Source organism: Asterias amurensis, chromosome 6 (genome assembly GCF_032118995.1).
Source record: "Asterias amurensis chromosome 6, ASM3211899v1".
Taxonomy (NCBI): Eukaryota; Metazoa; Echinodermata; class Asteroidea; order Forcipulatida; family Asteriidae; genus Asterias; species Asterias amurensis.
This window is the reverse complement of record NC_092653.1, coordinates 3394507-3415503: the sequence shown is the minus strand read 5'-3', so window position 1 is coordinate 3415503 and position 20997 is coordinate 3394507. Positions and strand designations below refer to the sequence as shown.

The 20997-nt window shown below is 39.4% G+C and overlaps 1 protein-coding gene across 7 annotated transcripts in view; it reads right to left on the bottom strand.

The window, feature by feature from the left end:
- The window catches only part of LOC139939168 (BCAS3 microtubule associated cell migration factor-like), a 68093-nt gene that overhangs the window by 13680 nt on the left and 33416 nt on the right, over nucleotides 1–20997 (bottom strand). Inside the window, exons 17-21 of one of the 7 annotated variants that reach the window (XM_071934942.1) lie at nucleotides 14406–14524; nucleotides 12085–12372; nucleotides 9771–9935; nucleotides 6955–7061; nucleotides 5094–5229 (exon numbers count right to left, since the gene is read on the bottom strand). In XM_071934942.1, the coding sequence (XP_071791043.1) occupies nucleotides 6994–7061; nucleotides 9771–9935; nucleotides 12085–12372; nucleotides 14406–14524 (640 nt within the window). In that variant the 3' untranslated portion in view covers nucleotides 5094–5229; nucleotides 6955–6993. Of the gene's footprint in view, nucleotides 1–680; nucleotides 5233–6954; nucleotides 7062–9770; nucleotides 9936–12084; nucleotides 12373–14405; nucleotides 14525–17599; nucleotides 19234–20997 lie in introns of those variants that run through there. The other 6 variants (XM_071934941.1, XM_071934939.1, XM_071934938.1 and 3 more) reach the window with 6 other exon arrangements.

The following is a 20997-nucleotide window of genomic DNA, read 5'->3' as shown; positions in this document are numbered from 1 at the left end:
ATTGGGCACAGGTTTTAAAGGGGGACTATCGTAATAACCATAACAGACATGTGGCTGTAACATGGAACTATGAACTCTAACACAGTTACTACACATGCGTGTGCGCTGGCTGTCTTATCACAACATAAGAATGACGAGGCCCTTTCTAATGACAGCCCGCACATATGCGCATGCAGTAAATTAGGTAACAGTTCAACAATTCCAAGTACTGCAAAGCCTGCTATGATCCAGTCTCCCGTTAAAGGAACACGTTGCTTGGATCGGACGAGGTGGTCTTTGAAAAGCATTTGTAACCGTTTGTTATAAAATGCATATGGTTAGAAAGATGTTTTTAAAGTAGAATACATGTACAATTATCCACACAAATTTACCTCGAAATTGTTTGGTTTTCCTTTTACTTTGCGAACTAACACGATCGGCCATTTATGGGAGTCAAAAATTTGACTCCCATAAATGGCCGACCGTTTTAGTCGACGAGGTAAAAGGAAAACCGTGCAGTTTCGAGGCATATTTGTGTGGATCATTGTATTCTACTTTTAAAACATCTTTCTACCCATATGCATTTTATAACAAACGATTACAAACGCTTTTCAAAGACCAACTCGACCGATCCAAGGCAACGTGTTCCTTTAAACACGTCTTATTCATGACACCAAAGTAAACATCCTACTTCTGTACTGTAAAGTGCTTTATAAATACGTTTATTTAATATTAATATATTAACATACGATGACCTATGTTTAGCCTCTGTAATAAATAGATAAGTACAGTATGTACCTAGTATGTATTCTAACCCTGATTGCACAGCCGTCCTTGTTGCACGTATCAGAAATTAGTGCTGCAATAACGGCTGCCCAACCTCACACATCGAGTGAAACATTAACGTCCATTTTCACCGCTGAGACAACAACAAGATGTAAGAAAAAAGTGTACAAAAAACTGTATTAAATAAAAATTATATACAAAAACTTGATCAAAAATGTCAACATCTTCTTTTAAAAAAAACCATTGGAATAAAAACCTCAAACACATGAATAAACTTTTTAACGATTTTAATTTGAGGCCCATTCCCATAGTACCAGTCAGTAACTGGGGCACAATAAACCCTAATAAACTCCCTGGTGCACATTTCAAGTTGTTATCGTTTTGTTCAAACTTACCAACTTTTCTTTGCCAGTTTTTCCTGTTGAATTATCATTAGTTTTTCATTAGACTGTTGACTTGCAAACCAAACTTAAAAAACAGTCAAATAATTTTTTTAAGTGTCAGCAACGCACTGTTTAAGCCCGGTTCACACTTCAAGCCAACTATCGAAGTGAAGCCAATTTGTCTTGTGTCACAATATGAAAAAATAGTGTTGTACACACTGTAGGCGCTTCACACTTGCTTTGGTGTGAGCCGGGCTTAACAATAACATTCTGTATTCAATTATTACAATATTTTTTTTACAAATAGCTGAAACTCTGGAATGATAAATCTGTAAACAAATTCAAACTTTATTTCACAGAACTGGGCAGTTTAAATATTTAAATATTTTCCCGTTATTTTCTCCCGACTCCGATGACCGATTGAACCTAAATTTTCACAGGTTTGTTATTTTATATATAAGTTGTGATACACGAAGTGTGGGCCTTGGCAAATACTGTTTACCGAAAGTGTCCAATGGCTTTAATAGATGTTCAGAAACAAAAAACCTACAGAGTAAAAACTAAGAATTAATCATCGTGAAAAAAAGGGGGTGGGAAATGTTATTCCCTTACACTATTATCTCTGGTTTAACACTATTATTAAGTATTAATTATAATTTCTTTATTTAGTTCTGCTTCAAGTTACGTTTAAATTCAAATTACTATTTATTTTATTTAGATTTTATCTACAGTATCTTGAAAGATAATAAAAGCAATACTACCTTAAATTGAAACAAACAAAAAATGATTACAACAGCACAGAGAAATTACTTAAAATAATTTAAAAGCACCATTCAAAATGTCAACATTTCTTAAATAAACCTAAACAAAAGCAAAAAACAATAACCAATCAATACCCTCAAAGAAATTCAACAAAAGCAAAAATAATTTAGGTAGAGGTTACTCACCATTTAACTATTCCTTGTAACGCATTGCTCCAAGATAACATTTAAATTAACGTAATTAGTAGTTTTGTCTTGCATTTTATCTGCTTCAATAAACACTTAATTGTGTGGCTGGATAATTTAATTCCGGAGTTGGTCACTCAACTGAATTTATACTTTTTAGAACTCAAGCAATATGAAGGGAAGCTACTGTTTTTGTCTAGTTTGTCTTGAGAACAAAACACCAGAGATTTTCAAAATCATTTTCAATCTAGCAAGTTCATTTCTTACTTAAAAAGGCAGTAGACACTGTTGGTAATGACTCAAAATAGTTATTAGCATAAAACCTTACTTGGTAACGAGTAATAGGGAGAAGTTGATAGTACAAAACATTGTGAGAAATGGCTCCCTCTGAATTGATGTAGTTCTGAGAAAGAAGCAATTTTCCACAAATTTGATTCCGAGACCTCAAATTTAGAATCTGAGGTCACGAAATCAAGTACATGAAAGCACACAACTTCGTGTGACAGGGGTGTTTTTTCTTTCATTATTATCTCGCAACTTTGACGACCAATTGGGCTCAAATTTTCACAGGTTTGTTATTTTATGCATATGTTGAGATACACCAAGTGAGAAGACTGGTCTTTGACAATTACCAATAGTGTTTTTACGAAGTTGCAAAAAGAAAATGACTGCAGTCCAGGCATAAAGAAGCAGAAAGCTGACACCCCAAGCTTTACGTCACAACCTGACCTTTCGCAAAGGTCATTCTTAAGGTCATAACCAATGCATTAAATGCCTCCACACAGATACAACCCAAGATACTGGAAGCAGTAGGGTTAATGTGACCAAACGTTCCAATCCTCAAAACACTGGCACAAACAAAGATTTGGGGTTCAAATCCAACCAAGCTAACCGCTTAACTCACAAAGACTAGAATCAGTATTGTTGTTTAGTTACTGAATCAAAATGTCTTGACTTTGGGCAATTCATAACCCTAAATGTTAAACCAATGTTTCTATGACAGATATTGGATGTTGCCAGCTTGTTGGTGTTTACATTCCTTTGTGGGAGTTTGCCGAGTTACATTGACGGGAAAATCATCTTAACAAACAAACATAACTGCGCACTTTCACGTTCCCCTAACGTTCCAATTACTCCCAAGACTTGTAGTCTGTAATCATCGCAACCACACACATCTTCAGAACTAGCCTCCCAATTCCTTTCCAATCACAATTACTGAAGCTTTTTCCCAAAGAAGAATTCTCCACACGCCTAAAGAACCATTGAAGCGAATCAAAAAGCACACACTGTAAACCAACCCTTCCCTTTAGGTTTCACGCCACATCAGTCAGACTTAGCTCTTAATGAACAAGAAGCAAAAGTGCACTCTCCCTTGTCGCTTCCCATGAGATGACATGCCACGACAAAACTAATTAAGAAAACTAAAAATACTAACTCCCCATGGAGAGATAGCGCAGGACTGAAAAAAATAGATGGGTGTGATTGTAAGAGTCTGACAAATCCTGACTTGTGGATAACATTTTCCTTGTGGTCTAGAGAAGTTACATTTTAGAAGTGTCACATTTCAGAGGTTTTACAGACTCTCTGCAAAATAACATGAGGATGAGGATCAGTGTTGCATCCCTGTTATGGTTGATTTTACCCCTTTCAAAAAAAAATAAAGGTAAATCAGACAAAAAATGTACTTCCAGGTTACGACAAAATAACCTACTTGACTGAAAGTACAAAATAACTCCCCCAAAATGACAAATTAAACGCAAATTTGACAGAGATGTTTTTAAAGCACACAGAGAATGCCGCTCTAAGATTGTATTACAGATATGTTTTAAAAACTCAACTGGCTGAAATAAATACGTATATAACTCTGCTGTAACTGGTTAAGATAAATAAGTATTCTTAAGAATGCCATCCGAAGTGTGGTGAACAGAGGGCCTGCTGCCACCAAGAGTTCAAAAATGTCCAATTCATGAGAAGATGGGATAATAACTGAAACAGTATACTGCATTTAATATATTAAGATATGGAACTCAATTGATGTCTTCACACACTAAGATTCATCTTCAGACGAGTAAACAATATTGCAGTGGTGATTTGTATTGTGACACCGCTTGGTGGTAGCACAATTACCAGGTAAATTTCCATTGTTTACATAGAGCAAGTTCGATCAACGACCATAGTTAACCATAGTTCGACTAACTCTGATCGAACCCGCGTTAGTCAACGATAGTTGGACCAGTCTAGTCGTCTGTTCGCGACCATCCACTCAAGGCTGGTCGAATCGTTGTTTACCAATAGCAATTTGTCATATCAATATCACAGTGATAAAATAGCTTAAAATAGCTGAAAAGAAGTGAGTATGGACTTTTTATGTGTTCACGGCAAAGAAGTATGGTTCACAGTCATCTTTTCACATACGTCACAAACTAACCACTAGTCGATGATTGTACCCTGATCGAACTTGCTCATATTTCTGAGAATTCATTTACCTGGTAAGTCTGCTCCCACCTAGTGTCTCAAAAAGTCCAACATTAAGATTGATAAATATGTTAAGATCAATCTTAGCTCTTTGTGAATTTGAGCCCTGTATGCAGCATTGAGAAAATTGCAACAAAAATAAAGTGGTCTGCTTTAAGTGAGGAAATTAATTTTTGGACTCTAATCTTGTGAATTATTTGCAAATGTGACAAGTTTCTCACAACACATAACTGACCAAACTGAATGGTAAAGACCTTCACTATGCTGCCACCATCTTGGTCATGTTCCCTGTATCCAATATTAGGAATGGATGCTTGGTATTCATTGTACAAATCAGGAACCAGGCTCGCTTTGGTTACATTGATTTAAATGAGAGAAAATCAAGATGGCGGCACCATGATAAAAGGTCTACCCTCAGTCGGTACTGAAATCTTAGTATTTATTTTTAGTGAAGTAAAACGTTTTGCTCACTCATTGGAAGTGGGAGAGTGGTTGACTTTAGCTCGAGTCTGGCGAACCACTTGCCGGAGGAAACACAAGGATGTGATCCATGCTGTGTGCAGGAGATCCACGTGCCTCATAGGAATGGATAGCGCTGTCTGCCGACCCGGCACTGGAACTAAGCTGGTCTGGATTGTCTAAGAGTAGATCCTGGTCATCTGCTGAGGTTTTGGAAGGGGGAGGATGGAAGGTGGGGAGTAAAGATAACAAGGTTTTAGATGCATCAATACGTTTAATACAAAATCTTAATAAATTGAGCATTACAAATCATTGTGTGCCTGGACGAAGGGTGTAAAGCCCAATTAATACTTCCTGCGAATGCGAATGCGATACCAATTTTGACATCACAGCCCTGTTTTCGCAGCAAATCTCTCAGTAAGTGTTGCAAATTTGTGAAGTCAAAATTTGTATCGCATTCGCAGGAAGAATGAACCGGGCTCAAGGCTCTACACCTTTTATTTCAGGCACACAAAGTTCCTTATTCAAGTAACAAAGGACATAAGCAATCAAATGGCTCCTGACAAGTAGATTTGACCAATAAGTAAGTCATTGTACCAGATTATTTAAATCTAATGGGAAAATGGCTTTATGCCTGTGTCTGAATTAGCAGCTACATCTACGGCTATGGCTAGAGTTCACCATTATGCATTGAAGTACAATAGGAGGTCCTTTAGCAAGACCCTGATAGGGAAGCAAATTCTAACCAGGGCCCAATTTCATAGAGCTGCTAAGCACAAAAATTTGCTTAGCATGAAATTTCTTCCTTGATAAAAACAGGATTACCAACCAAATTTCCACAAACAACAGCTGAATACCAATAACAAGAAATATGCAACAAATGGAAATTTTGTTGGTAATGCTGTTTTTATCAAGGAAGAAATTTCATGCTTAAGCAATTTTTTGTGCTTAGCAGCTCTATGAAATTGGGCCCGATCACGGTACGAAGAGCTTTGTGTAACAAAATGTAGGTCAAGGTTGTGGAAGGTTAATCCTTTCTTAGCAACAGTCCTAACTGTGGCTGTAGCAGCCAATTTAGATAACATTAGGGTAAGCTAATATTAGGGTAAGCTAAAACTAAAAGAAACTGGAATCAAATGTTAAGAGTTGATTTTGTGAATGTTAGTATCTGAAGAATGGATTGAGAAATGAATGTGAAAAAAAGATTGATTTCATTATTATAAAAGTGTCGCTGATGATTTAAAAGGTATGGTGCATTGACCACAACGTGATGGCAAAGTCAAAACAAGAATCTGCATTTATTTTGTATTTTATTTATTGATTACACATCCAGCAGCACAATAAGCGCAAATAACAGGATGCATAGGACACAAGGAAAAAAACGGTCAGTTTTAAAAAAGAAACTTCAATGTTGGATGAAAAACCACTTAATCAGGTAGGGACTGAAAACCCCCCAAAACACGCAAGGCTGCGATCTGAGGTGGGATTCGAACCAGGGTCCACAGAGGTGAAAGACAGGGAAAGAAACCATTGAGTCAATCTGGGCCCAATTTCATGGCTCTGCTTACCCTAAGTAAATAATCTGCGCTTACAAAAGCAGGCAATTCTGCACTTACTTCAGGCATACTTCACCGGTTAACAGGGAATTTTGCCTTGTGCGCATGCAAACTCCACGTTACTATAGGCATTTTCCCTTTACAAAGCTAGTGCGGAAATATGGCACTTGCACAGAAAGGGGCACATAGACTGTAAGCCCAGAATTCAAAGGCAAGCAGAGCCATGAAACTTGGCCTTGATCTCGAATAAAACTTGTAAACAACCTTTTGTCCAAAACCAAAAGTCTGCTTACACAGTGAACTCAAAAACAAAATTATGTATATATTTTTAATTTGTAATTTTTGTCCTTTCTTTTCGTTGGTGATTACCTTGAAAGTGAAGTCTTGTTGAGGAGAGGATGGATGGCGTTATTCAAAAGCACTCCACTGTACAGAGTGAGTGGGTGATTTGGGCGTAGTAGAATCAGTGATTGAAACTAGGTAAGAAAAGGAGAGTAAAGCCAAGAGACCATAGGAATCATAACATGGGTACTAGACAGTGGCGTACCTAGAGGGGGGTAGGCAAGGCGGTGCAATGTGCCCCAGTTGATGCTAGAAAGGTAGGATCCTATTGTGGTAATGACCCTTAAAGGCAGTGGACACTATTGGTAATTACTCAAATTAATTATTGGCATAAAACCTTTCTTGGTGAGGAGTAATGGGGAAAGGTTAATGGTATAAAACATTGTGAGAAACGGCTCCCTCTGAAGTGCCATAGTTTTCCAGAAAGAAGTAATTTTCCACAAATTTTACCTCAGATTTAGAACTTGAGGTCTCGAAATCAACCATCTAAATGCACACAACTTCGTGTAACAAGGGTGTTTTTTTCATTCATTATTACCTCGCAACTTCGATGACTGATTGAGCTCAAATTTTCACAGGTTTGTTATTTTATGCATATGTTGAGATACACCAACTGTGAAGGCTAGTCTTTGACAATTACCAATAGTGTCCACTGCCTTTAAAAATATTTTGTAATTTCTGTCCTACTAAAGCTTACTTGTTACAAAGATGGTAACAGCAGTAAGCATCTTGTGAAATTACTTTAAAGACACTGGACACTATTGGTAATTGTCGAAGACCAGTCTTCTCGCTTGGTGTATCTCAATATATGCATAAAATAACAAACCTGTGAAAAATTTGAGCTCAGACGGTCCTTGGAGTTGCGAGATAACTATGAAAGAAAAAATACCCCCCGCATACAAAGTTGTGTGCTTTCAGAAGCTTGATTTCAGAGACCTCAGATTCTAAACTTGAGGTCTCGAAAATCCAATTCCTGGAAAACTACTTATTTCTCAAAAACTACGTCACTTCATAGGGAGCCGTTTCTCACAATGTTTTATACTATCAACCTCTCCCCATTACTCGTTACCAAGTAAGGTTTTATGCTGATAATTATTTTGAGTATTTACCAATAGTGTCCATTGCCTTTAAATGCCCCCGTTGATTAGAAATCAATAGACACATTTGAATCTGAGAATTGAATCAAGTCTGAATCATTTCTCAGATTTACGAGGGTCAATTTTTTTAAGGAAAGTTGGCTTTGATTTTTTTGTATTGTTAACAGTACAGATTTGTCTGAGGTTTCAGTCTTGAGGGTTAGGTTATCTCCGTGACATTTTGGTATTGGTCTGAGAGTGGAGGGTTTGGTCTCGGACTTTGTGGGCTTGACTGTAACACTGCAAATCGACCACAGTGTTTTAAAAGATTACCAAATTTTGATGCTAAGATTTTTAAAGCCAAGTGGGTAAAAAGTCGCCATCCTCCATCGTTGCCCCAAGAACTCTAGCTACGCCACTGCTACTAATGGATTGAAAGATACATGATGCAAGTGATGCAAGATAGGTACAAGAGACGAATCCAGAGGGTGAAAGATGAAGTAGATGGTTAGGAGGTAGGGTGGGCGAGATTAGAGGTAGGGGTGAGATTAGGGTTAGGGGTTAAAGGAACACGTTGCCTTGGATCGGTCGAGTTGGTCTTTGAAAAGCGTTTGTAACCGTTTTTTATACAATGCATATGGGTAGAAAGATGTTGTAAAAGTAGAATACAATGATCCACACAAACATGCCTCGAAATTGCGTGGTTTTCCTTTTACCTCGTCGACTAACACGTCGGCCATTTATGGGGGTCAAAATTTTGACTCCCATAAATGGCCGACCATGTTAGTTCGCACAGTAGAAGGAAAACCACGCAAATTCGAGGCAAACTTGTGTGGATCATTGTATTCTACTTTTAAAACATCTTTCCAACCATATGCATTTTATAAGAAACGGTTACAAACGCTTTTGTTCTGACCAACTCGTCCGATCCAAGGCAACGTGTTCCTTTAAGGAGTAGGGGGGTGGTGATACTAGGGGTGGCATGACATTAGGTGGTGGCATGAGATTGGAGAATGTGGTGAAATAAGGGGTTGGGGTGAGATTAGGGGAAGGGGATCTACTCTGACTGGATCTTACAAAAGAAGTCTTGCAGATGTGCTACAACATTGTAAAGTGTTGACGTAAGACTTGTGTGTTTGTTTTCTTCCATATTTTTTGCAACTTTTAAACTTAAATAAAGAGTTTAAATTTCAGAATGAATTCTGACAAGCACATTTTATTTTCAAAAAAAGAAATTATTTCCCAAGACGATGCTTATCACACTTCCAACAGCAGGAATTTTGTAAGTACTACAAAAGCTGAGCTATAAACATTAAGTAATAAACCATTACGGAAACCAACTGGGTACATTTTAAATAATTTTTGGGTTGAAAAAAGAAAAGAAAAAAAACATTTTAATAACAAGCGTTACTATCACTGTCTGAATATTTTGGTGGTCAATCAACCTTTAGGTGGTGACTGCTCTACAATAATAATAACATGCATTTATATAGCACTTAAGGGTTTCTAAGCGCTGAGAAGAACGCCCCTATATTTCGACACCTCCATGTTCTGGCAAACCCCTTGTGATTTACATGCTAGGGTTGGTTTAAGGCTAGGGTTAGGGTTAGGGTTAGGAATGGAAAAATACACTAAAGGTGTCAGAACATAGGTGTGCGTGAACGTAGGTGGGAAACCCCTTAAGTGCTGATTCACATCCCAAGACTTCTATTGTAAGATTATAGATCAAGACGGTCGACCCGCCTACTCCGAGTTCTAGTCACCAACCTTTATGTCTCGCTGTGGGTGTCCTTCCATAAGTCGATTCAGCCATAGCGTCGGCAATCGTCTGCCTCAATCGCTCCTCCACCATCTCCGTACCTCGTTGTAAACTGTTCTCAGGCCAGCTACCGCAGCTTACTTCAAGGAGATTGACTGCCTGGTCAAATGCACCTGAGTATCACAGAAGAAACAAATAAAAAAAAAAACGATATAATAATGTATATTGCAGGCCTAGAGTTTCACGGAGGCCACAGTCGTCATTACCCTGCAAGCGATTTTACGAAACGCTAGGATTAATCCTATCTCGAGTTAGGACGAGTAACTCATCCTAACTTAGGATCAATCTTAAGGTCTGCATGCAACAGTGCAAGGTTGGGACTCGTCAGAAGTCCTAAGATTAATCTTAAGTTAGGAAGAGTTTGGTGAAATCGACGGCTGGTCTCGTACAGAGCGGTCATGTGGAAGTTAACTTTCCTGCAATGACTTATAAATGGCTGAAAAGGTACCAACTTTCACATTCAGTTTCCTTAAAACACAGTTTAAACATGTATTACCTAGAATAGTTTGCCAATCAAATTTTTGTTTATTGAGGGTCTAACCATATTATGTGAAGATTTTCAAGAACATTTTCTGAGTAGTGTTTGTAAGAAAACTTCTTCAGATTCTTAAAAGACAATTTGCCTTGTTTTTTTGTGTGTATATTTTATATACGATTTTTAATAAAAGAATTTATACTGAAAATACTAATACTATGGTTTCGGAAGAAGTCAAACCAAGATGGTATTTAAGAATCGCAATTCCTAAAAAACCAATGCAAACTGGGAGTATAAAACAACTCCATAGTTTGTTAAAACCAACTCAGGCTGACATGCACTAAGGCTGACTGCAACTTTGCTGATCCTCAGAAATTGAAAAAAAAGTGTTAATTTAAACTGATTCTTCAATCAAAAATGTTAAGATTGAGTACATTAATCGTTCAACTATTAACTAGTAGAAACAGTGCACATTTTCTTGTAAAAATAACAAACTGTGCCAAACAGTTAGTATATTAAAACTGTTGTTCAAATCTAAAGGGAAGGCTGTAAACCAAGCTTTCGATTTCAGATGATAAATTCCTCTTTTATTTCAACAACTTTCCCTAACTGTTACATTTGGTAGTAAGTTATTCAACCAGTCAAAACCATTCAACAGAATGGATTATGTATGGTGGAGTAACTGTGTCCAGAACTGTGTATTTTGTAGTTGGACTGACTATCATTTTATATTGCAGGCTGGCATGATCTTCTATGAATGGTCAGTGAATGGAGGGTTGACCATTGTTTGTATACATGTAGAAGCAATTGGCACGCGATATTATTATTGCAGGCTGACTTAGTACATCTATCCTTCAAACCATTACGATGATATTGAAAGGTCAGACAGTAGGAGGGTTGACTGTACCGAAAGGATGCATTCACCGTATGATATCATATTGCAGGATGGCATAGTGCATCTATCCTTCAAACCATTACGATGATATTGAAAGGTCAGACAGTAGGAGGGTTGACTGTACCGAAAGGATGCATTCACCGTATGATATCATATTGCAGGCTGGCATAGTGCATCTATCCTTCAAACCATTACGATGATATTGAAAGGTCAGACAGTAGGAGGGTTGACTGTACCGAAAGGATGCATTCACCACATGATATCATATTGCAGGCTGGCATAGTGCATCTATCCTTCAAACCATTACGATGATATTGAAAGGTCAGAACAGGAAGGTAAAAATCTTGTTTATGACCAGTTTTTAAATCGAGTAATTAACACCGCACTGACCCATATTGAACAGTTTTGCAACTGTTTAGTTGTTCTACAGCTAGAAAACTACTTGCTAACAGACCAAGCACACTACTGGCTTTGTCCAACAACCAGGTAAGGAAAATGAAACGGGTAAGGAAAATGAAACCTATCCCAGAAAACGAATCCCACAGAGATCCATCACCCAAACATTCCCAACAACCCACAAAAAAAAATTCTAACAATTTGTTCTCCACTACTCCAACCATAAAAAGGGTTCCTTCGGTTAGTCCAACTCGCTTAACACTTTAGATAAAATCTTTTGCGGTCAAAACAGTAAGTAACCAAGAAATTAAGCTAAGCTACTGTAACAATGTTAGCACTCAACAAAAACCAGGCAAGAAAATTATTGTTCAAGTCTTGCTTAGAGAAAATACTCCATATGTAAAAAACCAACAAGCTGAACGAACACAAGAAATAGAAGAAGTAGCCAAACGAGCTTTCACCGGTGAGTGACTACCACGCTTCTCAACCCTCCTACCTTTAGCATGAACCCCTCTATTTGCCTGATTCCTTCTAGGCACTATTATCTCAAGCTTCTCCTTCTTCTCTTCGGGGGATTCCTCCCCCTTTTGGATGTTCGAGGTCTCCGCCGCCGCGGCTTCCGGCGCTGCTGCTGCGTCTCGTTCCTTAGCCGAGACTTTCCCCTTCTTCTTTTTCTTGCGCTTGCCTTTATTCTGCGCTTGCCTGTCTGGCTCTGGCGAGGGCTCGGGCTTTGGGTCTGTCATCTCGGGCGGACATATTGTTATGTCTGATTCTTTAGGCTTATCTGTAATACAAGTTGTTGGGCCATTTTTATGAAAAGTGACAACTGCTCTTGGTGGTCAGAGGGAGAGCAGGATGACCGGTATGCTTTAGAGGAGTTGAGGGAAAGGAAGGAATGACATACACATATATACAGACAAGGACATAGAGCTGACTGCTGACTCTGCTCGCTTGCTGGGAGTTGCTTTCTTACTACCATGTCCTAAGGGTTGGGTCAACACAGTGTTTTGACACAGCGAGGACGTCCTCACTTTGATTTCGAGGAGAGAGCAGGACGAGGGATGACTGGTCGGCAGGGGATGACCGGTTCTCTTAGACAGGAGGTGAGGAAAGTTAAGGAATGACAGACAGACAGACAGCCCGACAGACAGACAGACAAACAGACAGATACAAGGACATAAACTCTGCTCACTTGCTGAGAGTTGATTGCTTGCTGAGAGTTGCATGTCCTATGGGATAGGTCGACATTTAAACATTTAAACCAGGTGTTTTGACACAGCTAGGAAGATCCTTGCTTCATTTTTGTGTACAACACCAACAAGATTGTCCCTTTAAAAAAAAGTTCCAAACAGTAGGAGAACAAAGAGAAGTCCTTATTTAACCAAGTTGACAAACATGTTTAAAGGCAGTGGACACTATTGGTAATAACTCAAAATAATTATTAACACAAAACCTTACTTGGTAACGAGTAATGGGGAGAGGTTGATAGTATAAAACATTGTGAGAAACGGCTCCCTCTGAAAAGGAGTAGTTTTCAAAAAAGAAGTTATTTTCCACGAATTTGATTTTGAGACCTCAGATTTAGAATTTGAGGTCTCGAAATCAAGCATCTGAAAGCACACAACTTCGTGTGACAAGGGTGTTGTTTCCTTTCACTGTTATCTCGCAACTTGACGACCGATTGAGCTCAAATTTTCACAGGTTTGTTATTTTATGCATATGTTGAGCCTAGACCAACAGTGTAGGCTAGTCATTGACAATTACCAATAGTGTCCAGTGTCTTTAAGCATACGATGGACAAAAGAAAGTCTCAGCTTGGGTCAACAGTCAGGCCACAAACTATTTTGGAGGTTAAAATAAGAGTAAAACAAATTCAAACAAATATGAGACTCATTTATTGATTTCCAGGCCCACAATTTGTACCCCCCCCCAAAAAAAAAAAGACAAAATAATTAAAATGTCTTTTGTGATTTTTGTAGCATTGCATGGTGAGGTATCAAAGTATATTGGGTTTGTGGTAACACCTTGATTATATCTACTTGCTGTGTAGATTAGTTTATTTGAGAACAGGTCTTGTTATTTATTCTTCTGCCGCGGAGTAGATTTTCGGAATTGGGGAGACTCTCAGTTCTGAAAAGAACAGTCCTAATTAATATTTACTGTTTGCTCGCAAGCCTGAGGGAACGTGTAAACACTGGGATCATAAAGTGTTCTGGTTTCTTTTATGTTCGCTACCAAACCATGGTATCAACAGCTTAATGTTCCATCTGAAAACAACGCAATTATGGTACAGCATCTTGCTTGAACCAGGACTCAAACCCATACTCAGCCGATTAGAAATACCAGAGCTTTTATAGACACTGAACACTATTGGTAATTCAAAGAATAGTCTTCTCACTTGGTGTATCTCAACATATGCACAAAATAACAAACCTGTGTAAACTTGAGCTTTATTGGTCGTCGTCGTTGCGAGATAACTATGAAAGAAAAAAACACCCTTGTCACACGAAGTTGAGGAAAATTCCTCTTTCACGAAAAACTATGTCACTTCAGAGGGAGCCATTTCTCACAATGTTTTATACCATCAACCTCTCCCCATTACGCGTCACCAAGAAATGTTTTATGCTAATGATTATTTTGAGTAATTACCAATAGTGTCCACTGCCTTTAAGTCCTGTGCTGTTAACCCCTCGACCATGACACGCCTCTTCCCAGTGTTAGATTCAACTGTAGTGATGCTGCTGTTCCGTCAACACTGTACCCAAGTTGTTTGGTTAGGCTTGGTTTTAAAATGGCAGATTAAGTTCTAGTACATACCTGAGCCGTATTCTATACATGTGGGCATGGATGACCCCTCTTGGCTAGAGGCTAAAGGTCTCACTGACCCTTCCGATGAATACGGTGTGGGGACTGGATCTGACCTCAGCGGCTGGATACTGCAAATATCAACACAGAAATCACTTTGTAATTATAGTTTCTGCTGCACACCGATGTATCATGAAGCACTGTATCTTATACTCAGTGCTTTCTGTCATAATTATCTCAACTCATAAGGGCCCAATTTCATAGAGCTGCTTTTAACAATTGCATGCTAAGCAGAAATAAGCAGGATACCAGTCACAAATTGTACTTGAGGCATGGTGTTTTAGCTGGTAACCTTATTATGGTAAGCATAAATATTTAGTGCTTAGCCACTGTTTGTGCTTATAATTTGAGCATTATAATTCTAGTCAATTGAGTTGCCAACTGCACCACTTAAGAGTAAGTTCAGGTTAATTGACATATTTGCTCACGGTCAAAAAATGAATTTTTTAAAATACTTTGTGGGTGGATGGGCCTTGGGGTGGAAGTAAACAAAATCGCATTTTAATTCCATATATAGCCTGTTGCCATGGTAACAGCTCATTTTGTTTTTGGGCCATTTTAGGCAGATTTTGGGGTCTGGAAAACTTTTTTTTAGCTCATATTTGAAACTCCACCCCACCAAAATGGAAAATTATTTCATCAAACCTTTTATATCACTACAAAGTATCATCCTTGGCCTTACTTGAGCAAAAAATTATTGCTTTAAATTTCACCCTTGTGCTATTTTTGCATCATGCAGTAGACTATGTTTTTTAGTACTTGCAAAATTGACATTTTTACCCTATTTTTGGACCCCGAAATATCAACTTGCCAGGGGTCTCAGAAAAATTTTCCTGTCGGTTGTGGTTAGGGCCAACATTGGTCTTCTCATATCTGGAGAGGAAAATTTGGGCAATTGTATCCTAAGGCGACAGTACTGCCTAAAAAAATGACCTTTTTCCCCAAAACGGGAAAAATGTATTTTAAAGTTTTTCCCTCAGTTTAAACTAACAACATAAAAAAGAACTCTTCTACCAATCCGGCACCTTTTCCTAAGTAATCTGTAGGCATGTGGATTACCCCACATTAATCTGGAATTTGTGATGATCTAAATCTCGGACCATACCCCCCCCCCCCCCAATTCTACTCATTGTTGCCAGTTTCTTTCAGTCTTCAGGTATTTGGAATTTACTTAAACTAATGTACTAGTAATTTAATAACATAGATTACCCAGATACCATTCTAGAAGTTTTCTAGAACTACATGTATGAGATGAGTTAAGGTTATTTGGCTGTTTAAACTTTGATCAACTTTCAGATTTTAAGCATACATAGGCCTACAGGTACTTGAATTGGTTTGATACTCTTCCTTTATTACAATGGTGGGTTTTTAGTGAAGGAATAAAAGCCTCAATGAGTTCATTGTTTAAATGGCAAAGAGTTTATTGCACAGTTGTAGCAAGGTTTATTGTTTTTTTGGGTGTTGTGGTTGTGGGATAAATTCCAGGGGAAATTTTGCAGAGTGTATTGTGTAGACATTGCCTTAGTTAATGTTTTTCTTTATCCCCTTACCATATGTGTTTCTTTGTTTTGGTTAATGGAGTAGTTTGGAGTTGCTTTATCCAGTACAAACACAGTTTTTAAGGGGGGAATATATGTACATAATGAGTATGGCTAGTTACAAACAGATATTACTTAGTTATTTGTTTGTTATTACACATTTTGCCATTCTGTTTTTTTTAATTTTTCAGAATTATACACACGTGTGACCACCAAAGTCAAACCGAGCAAACTGGTGCCAACTTTGTTAAAAGTTACACATTATTCCCCTTGTGCATCATCAATAGCAAGTACATGTGCTGTCATAAGTTTCCAGAGAGTAAGTAAAATGATTTGTCTTTTTATTCTTCTATTGTTTGTCTATACATGTGAATTGCACATACAAATTGTAATACATTGAATGAATTGCAGGTAACTAGAGCCTGGGCTAGGCCTACATAGGTTTATAAATAGGCTTGTTTTTTGTGGCATTGATTTGTGCTTTACTCAGAATTTGGTGTTGTTGAATCTGCTGAAACCCTGTTTATGTACACAATGTACAAGTCAGGGAGGTGATATCACCACATCCCCATAAATAAAAAATGGTTTAGTCTCTGCAAATATGGACCCTATAACTATATAGCGCTACATGTTATTCTACTGCATATTTATAAATGACTGAATGTGTAGGCCTGAAATGAAACTATTTACTTCAAAATCAGCAAATTTAAGCTAACATTGTGTTGTTTTTCCTTATCTTGTTTTTAGGACATTGACATGGCTTGCTCATTCAATGTGACTACTGGTTCTGCATGTGGAAGCCACCCTAGAACGCCTGTTGATAACCACACAGTTGTTGCACTAAACACATGTAGGAGAGACATCAAGGCACATTTAAAGCTGGTACAAATACCAACAAGTGGACTTGGATCTGAATTTGAGTTGATTTTAGCACGAGTTGGCATATTTGAGCCCCATGCATCAGTGGACTTAACTATATGCCCTTTACACAGGAGCAACTTGGGCATTCATTGGAAGACAGCTGCAAGGCGATGTCAGGTGCCATCAGAAGTTGCAGGTCACAGTTCTACGAAGAAAATCCCTGCGATTGGTGACAGGGCTGTTGGTTTCTTCCAGTCAAAGAAGACCATGTAAACCATGCGGGGTCTCATTCCAGTGGGTGCAGGTATAAATAAAACCTGACTGTTATACCACAATTTCTAGCTAATTTTAAATACAATTTGTTTGTGTTTCACATGATATAATCCCCTCATTTAACTGTTTGTGTAATTATTTTTTGAATTTGTAGCCATTTGCAAAAGCTGTAGGGCAAAACTTGAGGGTGAAAGAATTCTTCAAGGTCAACATGGAATGTCTCAGGCATGTGCAACAACTGCAGAGGTCTGCAGAGATTTTGCAGCTTTGAAACTGGTAAGATATGTGGCGGAAATGGTCCCTTACCAATCGAGCGGTCGAGAAAGGTAGGTCCGTTTTGGATGAAGTATACCGCCTATACGCGTAGCTGCACTCACCCGCGCCTCCGCCTTCTGGGACAGACAAGGACAGACAATTATATAAGACGCACCAGACAGACATCAGTGTTCCAACTATTTATTGTGTAATCACTCTTGTATTAACTGGACCCATATTGATTAGCCTCCCTAATTATTAATGTAATCCCTGTAATCACATTAGCCTCCTGTTCGTCAATGGGAGGGAATGCTGTCGGTGGGGGTAATGCCTGGCTGGGCTTAGCCTCCGGGTGTCTGTCGTGCCGTACGCCTCAATTGCATGATAGTGCGCCTCCCTAGATGCCCGCCCTCTACGGCTCTGAGTCCTCGGATCTCCCTCGTAGAGGCGGCCGGTCGCACTACCTGTAGCAGTCCGTAGCTGCGCCTCCAGTAGCCTCCTGACACCTGGTGACCAGCGCCCAGCCCGACTTCACCCACCGTGCAGCACGCTGTCTGCCCCGCCCGTGCCTACCTAATTATACTGCTTGCACGTGCTGAATACACCAACTACTATACGACGAACTGACTATGAACTGACTGAGTGGGAGACTGAGAGACTGAGAGACCCGACTGTTGCACTCATTGCTTTTATAGCCCGCAGCTAGGAGTGCGCCCTCATTCGTTGGGTAAGTTGTGCACAAAGCCTCCTTCTTAGCATGAACGCCCCCGTTCATAAAGACCTAGAAATCCAAGCAACTTATTGAAAAACAATAACTTTATTTAACTTCAACAGGGTCATCAACTCCTCTGGCGCCTCTTTATACATGCGCCTCTCATCAAAACTACACCCTACGGAAGTCCTAGTCGGACTGCATGTCGTAAACCCTGTGCCACCGATGCTCGCGAACCTTCACCCCCTCTTGGTAGTCCAATGTGGAAGAAAACTCAGTCACGCGGCTCACTCTGCCTCTGAGGACTTCAGCAAGAGGCACCTCAGGGATGGGTTGCAGGTCCTCCCTGTGCTCTGCTGCTCCGTTGTTCACAGCCCTTGCCTCGGCTGGCTCCTCTGTTGGCAGTACTCCCTCCTCATCCTCACTGCTATCCTCCTTCGCGTCATCTCCTCTACTCTTCTCTTTCACGTCCTCCTCACCCTTGGCCAGCGCAAACATCCCACTGGGCTTTCCTCGTAGTGGCTCACGCACCGGGGCTGGCACGTCCTCGTCCAGCAGAGACACTGAGGCTGGGGATAGGGATAGCTCAACAACTACCTCCGGTCGAGGCACCGATAGGTCAAGAGGACCTCGAGGCACCGATAGGTCAAGAGGACCTCGAGGCACCGATAGGTCAAGAGGACCTCGAGGCACCGATAGGTCAAGAGGACCTCGAGGCACCGATAGGTCAAGAGGACCTCTAGTGGCGCCTCCATCACCTTTACCAATCTTGCACTTGGGTGTCTGCTGCTCATCCATGTTTCCCCGTGGACGCTTCTCGCCCCGTTGTTGCTTGCTGGTGGCCTGGTTCTCCTTGATGGTATCCCGTGCCTCCGCCCATGTTTCCGCTTTCTCCAGGCCCCTGGTCACTGTCTCAAGGGGCACCACATGTGGATGTGTTCCTTGGATGTGTTCCTTGTGGTTCTGGCGATAGGGCCTTCTTAGGTTGTCTTTCCTTGCACTTCTGAAGTCGCACCGAGCATACAACTCTAGGTCATGGTCCACTTGTCTATGTCTCGTGAGGCTGGCCCTATGCCAGAACATTTTGGGGCATTCCGGGCAGCTGAACATTCTCCTTTCTTGCTCTTTCATGACTACCGGTCTGAAAAATAAACATTAAAATTTATAGCAGAGATTAGTATAAGGGATTCAATGTACAATTGTTCCCTAACGGAAACGGAGAGGTAGCTTCCTCTCTCTGAGGGGGTTCCTTCGACCATGAGTTACAGGAATATCTTCTGTATCCTGTACTGGCTCAGTAATCACGTCATTGTAATAACCTCCCATGTCAAGCATTGGTTCGTTCCGAACATCCTAATCAACATCTATGCCCGGTATTGTCGCCTCGGCACCTCTCTGGTGATTCTGCTGTTTCAGTGACTGCCCTTGATATATTTGAATCGGAGGTTCGGTAGGGCTCGCGCACATGGTGGTTGAAACTGGTTCCACTTTATGTAGAAAAAGCCACAGAACAAAGATTTTTAGTTTTAAAAAGTCAGATTTATCATTCCTCGTTTAAGATTAAAATTTTAAAAAGATTCCACAGAATTTTGGAAAATAGTTGATTCATGTTATAAACTTGCATTATATTTAAATTTTGATTGAGATTGACGTTGAAATCACACTTTTTAGCTGTTTGAAAAGCCTCATTTTATCATCGAGTTCAACAAACATAACGCTTGCGATGGTAATTTCCACAGGTAACCAATAGCTCACCACACACTGATTGATGGAGTATGGCAGGCGACAGGCCCGTGTTTATTACAATGCGTACTAATGAGATTTTGCACCAGAAATATAATTAAAAAACCCAAAACACAAAAAATAAGTAATTTTTAAATATCTTCTATTCTTAAATCCAAATTATCTTTCTTTCTTTATAACCCAAATGATCTTTGTTTCAAATTACGTCAAAACTGGGCATTCGGAATTGGAGTTATGACATTTTTGCATATTAATAAGTTAAAAAATAATGTCTGTTTTTTGTAAAAATTTGCTAAAAATTAAGTTTTTGAAAAAATGCCTTAAATTGTGTAATTTCACTCATTCCATGTGTGATCAAAATTTTCTGCAAATATGGTGTAGCAAATGGAAGTTATGAGCCTTTAAGTGTTTTTAAGGTTGGCCATTTCTCAACTTTGTAGTCGGTCGATTTTGGTGAACATTACATTTTCAACGCCCATTTTTTTTTTTAAATATTATTTTGAACTACTGAAAAGTAACTGGAATCTATTATATTTCTGTGTAACAATGAAATCAACAAGTTTTGGTTGAATTAAATGTTTATTCACATTGTAGCAGGTGTTTGAATATGCCTTTTTATTCAATTTCAAAGAAAATGACAATTTTTTAACGCATTTCCTATGCAAATTAGCATAATTTTGAGCGTCATGTATTTGGCCATAACTTCGGAGTGCATTGGTCAATTGTGACCATCTTACTACCATCTGTGTTACTTTCGGACGGCCTTTCCAATGAAAGCAACCTCACAAACAAATAACTAGTTTGAAAAAAAAGTTCACTAGCCCTAGTTTCAGTAACCCTTGTAATACTTTTCCGTATGCCAAGCATCCATGTGAGGGCCTTGGTAGGGTTTCATTCTATCGAAATGGACTACAAGCATTTTCCCTTTGGTTTACTCTGAAGTGTGTAGTTCACATCAGAAAGCTTCTTTATTATCAGGTCTGGCCCTACCCATCTCGAAACTAACTTAGGGCACACTCCCTTCTTTTTGCTGGGTTGTATAGCCAAATGAACTCACCTACATTGTCCCCTCAACTTTCCTGTCGTAGGACAACTTCTGCCGTCTAGCGCTAGTCCTCGTTTGTTCTCTGGCTCGTTCATGGGCTCTTTGCATTCTCCTGCG